This window comes from Poecilia latipinna, unplaced genomic scaffold, assembly GCF_001443285.1.
Source record: "Poecilia latipinna isolate Pla-1442-1.1 unplaced genomic scaffold, P_latipinna-1.0 Scaffold810, whole genome shotgun sequence".
NCBI lineage: Eukaryota > Metazoa > Chordata > Actinopteri > Cyprinodontiformes > Poeciliidae > Poecilia > Poecilia latipinna.
Window position 1 is genome coordinate 113,387 of NW_015113426.1, and position 4,580 is coordinate 117,966.

Consider the following 4,580-nt stretch of genomic DNA (forward strand, 5'->3'; position numbering starts at 1 on the left):
AAGGGTTTACTTTAACAATAAATCAAAAAAAAAAAAAAAAAAAAAAAACACACACACACACACTGCAGTGTGAGACAGAGGGGAACAGAGAAAGTCGTTATGTGAGGTAACATCTCAAAAATAGCACTGCGGTGAACAAGGACACTTGGCTGTCTAGGTAGAAAGGTAAATGAGTCAGCCGGCTGCGTTTTTGTTTTGATCTCAGCTGCACCTTCAGGCTTCAGTGTCATACAGGTTTCTGCTGAGGCCACAGTCAATACTGGAAGCTATTAACGGTATGCGTTGTTGTTTGTATCTTAAGGGTACATGGTGTGCTGCGTCATGTAGCTTCACTTTTGTTTGCTGCGAAACTATGTAGCAGGCACTAAGGAGGTGGACAGACAGGAAGTTTTGGCATGCATTTCTGCCCAGCTGCAGACGTCTGTCATTCCTCAGCTCAACACTTGTGTGCATGTTTATTTATCTGTGTGTGTGTGAGTGTGTGTGTGTGTGGGTGAATATGTGTGTACTTTTACTCGGAGCAGGAAATGTGAGCGAAAACATGCCTTAGAGTTAATTTTCAAGTGATTAACAAAAGTTAAATTTAATTTGTCCTTCACTCATAATACACTTAGTTAAGATGTTTTTTTTTTTTTTTTTTTTTTACTGTAAATACCTGAAAAGGGGCCATTTCCCTGTTGCTTGTTCCTCCAACTTGTTATTGTCACCTCAGTAGGAAGACATTTCATGGATATTCTTGGCAGATATATAAAAAAAAACCCTCCCGTTTCCTTGTGTGCCATGTTTTCCTACTTCCTTTTCCACCTGATTCACAGTGGACTAAAACAATGTTTCTTGTTAAAGCAATTTGTCTTTGTTCAGAAACAAAGATACTTTATGTGGTTGATTGCATACATCCTTCAAATTAGTGACACGTGTTGTTTTGCTTAATGATTGATTGGATCACACTCCCCCCATCCCATGCTTTCTATTCTCATCACAGTACCACGTCAAAGTGTTCATTGATATCCACATAAATACAGACTGTGGAAGAACCGCGGTGACGGTTCTGTTGGACTCCAGAGCTTCATTCGTCCCAACAAGATCTAGAGAAACCGATCTAGAGAAATCCAATAAAAGTACTTTTGTTAGTTTATGAATTGCTGAATCGCTTAGCACCAAAGTACAATATAATTCTGTTGTATGAACCTTCCAGAGTCCAGTCTTCTGGTTCAAGTCTACTCTGCGTCCACAGAACCAGAACCAAACATGGAGAACAGCATTCGGGGTTTTTTTTTTTTTTTTTTTATCACCAATCTGGAACAAACTCCCAGATTAGTGGGAGTTTGTTCCACCAATCTCAAGGCTAAAAAACACCACCTGCTTAGAGTTGTCTTTGATTAATAACTAGAACAATGGTCAATATATTTGATTTATATTTGATTAATATTATTCTGGGTGATTTTGATGGTTAGATTTTACAAAATGTAATGTTTGTTGCCTTTTTCATAACTGATGATTAAAAACTGAGTAATGCAGCATTAACATTAGACCCTTTCATAGCAGCTATAGCTTAAATCTAGTCACTCCAAATTCTGCAGACATGTTTAACCAGAAGAAAACTACAACCAAAGATTTATAATTTACTTGAAGAGTAAATTCAACCTCAATAAAAATGTAGCTGCCACACGTTTTAAATTAATTTTGGGCGACGCAGAGACATTGACTTGCTTTTGGACAGCCAACAGCGAGTCTGGAGGAGCTGCAGAGATCCACTGCTCAGGTTGATCATTTCTAGCCGTGAAAAGATGCAATCTGTGTATACAGACCGCACGGTAAGCTCATGGAAGATGGGATGAAATCAAAATGGAAATTTTTGGCAAAATTGACAAAAAACTAACACTGCCCACAATCCTGAACATGGCGTCAGCATTTTTGCTGTGAGGATGCTTTTTTTCCAAGAGGGAATGTGAAGCCAATTAAGAGTTTATGCAAATGGGCACTGAGCTAAATACAGCGATGTGCAAGAAGAAAGTGAGGAGGGGCTTCACTTTTCACTAGGACAGGGGCAATAAACACAAAGTCAGCGCTACGTTGGAATGGCTTTATTTAATGGATAACCATGTTTAAAACTAAAGCATCTTAAACGTTTCAGTTTTTTATTTGCATAAAATGTATAGAACCATGTTCCTTATGCTCAACAATTATACGAAACTTTGTGTTGGTTTACTGCATAGAGTTTGAATAAATGAAGTTTATGGTTAGCATAACAAAATGCATACTAGTTCAAAGTGTAAATATTTTTGCAAGGCACTGTAAGCTGTTAGTTACTTCAGAAGCTGAAATGCTGAACAATAAAAGGTCATTTTTTTTTGTACTAATGTGTCTTTTTTTGTTTTCTCCGTGCTCCTTCTCCTTGTTTCCAGCTCGGAAGCCGTTCCAGTGCAGGTACTGCCCCTACAGTGCCTCCCAGAAAGGAAACCTGAAGACCCACGTCCTCTGCGTTCACCGCAAGCCCTTTGACAACAGCCTGTACCCCGACCGCCGCCTACGACGCTCGCACACGCCCCAGGCCCCCTCCAGATTGTCTCTGGGAGTCACAGGAGATGGTCGTGCGTCAGGGAGGGACCAGATCAGTGTGACATCGCTGTGTGGGACTTGATGCTGCCATAGCAACCCGAAGATACAGACAGACACGATAACTGTTTTAGCCTCACCTTGAAAGGGTTAAGATGATTGAGATTGTTATTAAAAAAAAAAAAAAAAATGTTAATGACCAACCTTGATGTACATTCCAGTGTTTACTTGAAGAGCCACAGTACGTATTTATCTGTAGCAAAAAAAGCTGCCTATAATAATAAAGTCCATTGTGATGTGAAAGTGTAGCGAATGTACTCGGTGCTGTTTATTTTCTCCAAAGTGTCCACATGATTTGCTCGTGTTTATATGAATCTATCGGTCCAACACTTGCCTGACACTAAGGGTGTATCGCTGTAGCCCAGAGCTCTTGTTCTTTCAGCCAGTAAATACCCCGTGTTGCATTTTTTTTTTTTTTTTGTAAATATCATTTGATTTCCCTTCCAGTCCACAAGTCTTGTCTATCTGTCAGGATGGTGCCAGATGTTCGGCCTTTAATCGCGGCAGATGTAATGAAGTAGAATGTTGCACATCGGAGCTTCCATTTGTTCTGGATTCCACTCCAGGGAGAAAGCCTCTCTCACATATAATTATTACCCATTAACTCCTATGCTTCACGCCCTCGTGCTGGAACAATGCTCAATTAAGGGGAACCACGGAAATGGGAAAAAAAAAAAAAAAAAAAAAAAAAGCTGCAGAGATTCATTGATAGCACATTCAAATGGTTTTTACTATTTTCTATTCTTTTTTCTTCTTCTTCTTTTTTTAAAGTGGAACCACCCATGTGTGCATAAGCCTAATGTACTAGCTAGTAGAGCGCAGGCCTAATCAACACAGCTATTGTAAGCTGCTGCTGCCATGTATGGTAATTTTAGCATGATGTGCGCTGCCTCAGCTTCCCGTGCCAGTAGCCTGCCTGTACACCCAAAGATCACCTTGGGCAGCTGTGTGCCTGCTCAGCCGGGCCCTTGTAGCCACAGCGATGTGACTTTGACTGACAGCCCGCCTGACAACTCCATTCATGCGCCACCTGCTAGCTGTCAATCACAGCGGCCATCCTGGGGCTATTGACGGAGCTGTCAGCCTGTGTGAGATGTGTCTGTCAAAGCCCACCCACTCTGCCACTCTGTCTCCCTGCCTGGGCAACCTGACGTTCGTTTACTGTCCTCCTTCCACCTCTCTTTCCTTTCCACCTCCGTCTCTTTCTTCCTCTGGCAGTCTGTCTGTCTCCTGCCTGGCTCCCATCAGGGATACGACAGCCCCTTAATCCCCGATCCAATCACAGATTCTTTGGATACACATTTGTCATCCCTAAACCCTCTGGTTTTTGTAATGGAGTGCTTCACAAACACTTCTACAGACCTGATATACATGTTTTTATTTCTGTGTCCTGTTCCAGTCCTCCTCGACGCCACCGCGCTTTCTCTCCCTCCTTTGCGTTTCTCTCCCTGCCGTCCTCCTCCTGTGCTCATTCACCCTTCATCTCTCACTCCGACAGTTGACAAGGTCTGGGCCTCCAGCTGACTGGAAAATCGGACGCCTGTCATACCTGTCAATACTGTTTTAAGGCTGTGCCAAAGTGGATCAGGCCAGAACGGTCGATCTTCTGATTTGACCAAGGTCACAGAGTTTTTGTGTCAAGATGAGGGGAAACTCTTGAAATTCTGCAACTCGTGCCCCTCCAACAGCCCTCTGGATATGGATCATCCCTGAAGCCTCATCCTGTCAAACCTCCTAATTAAGCACAGTTTCCCTTAAAGCAAGGCCGCTTAATTAATGCTGGGGAACTTTGTTAATTACTCTTAATGGTGATGAATGCTTTAGTTAACGTCTCGCTGCCACTATCAATGTCATACTCAGGCTTTTTGTACATCAAAAGGGCCCATCTCTCTCTCTCTGTGGAGTTCAACCTGTGTTTTTTTATTGGTTTGGTTTTAATTTAAAGTCCAAGGTTCACACTGTAT

The 4,580-nt window shown here is 42.1% G+C and overlaps 1 protein-coding gene across 1 annotated transcript in view; it reads left to right on the plus strand.

Annotated features, from left to right (window-relative positions):
* The window catches only part of LOC106956357 (zinc finger protein 536), a gene marked incomplete at its 5' end in the record, with an annotated part of 24,399 nt that extends 21,535 nt beyond the window's left edge, over positions 1–2,864 (plus strand). Inside the window, one exon of the mRNA XM_015047147.1 lies at positions 2,406–2,864. Within this exon, the coding sequence (XP_014902633.1) occupies positions 2,406–2,641 (236 nt within the window). The remainder of the gene's footprint in view (positions 1–2,405) is intronic.
* Positions 2,865–4,580: the final 1,716 nt, after the last annotated feature.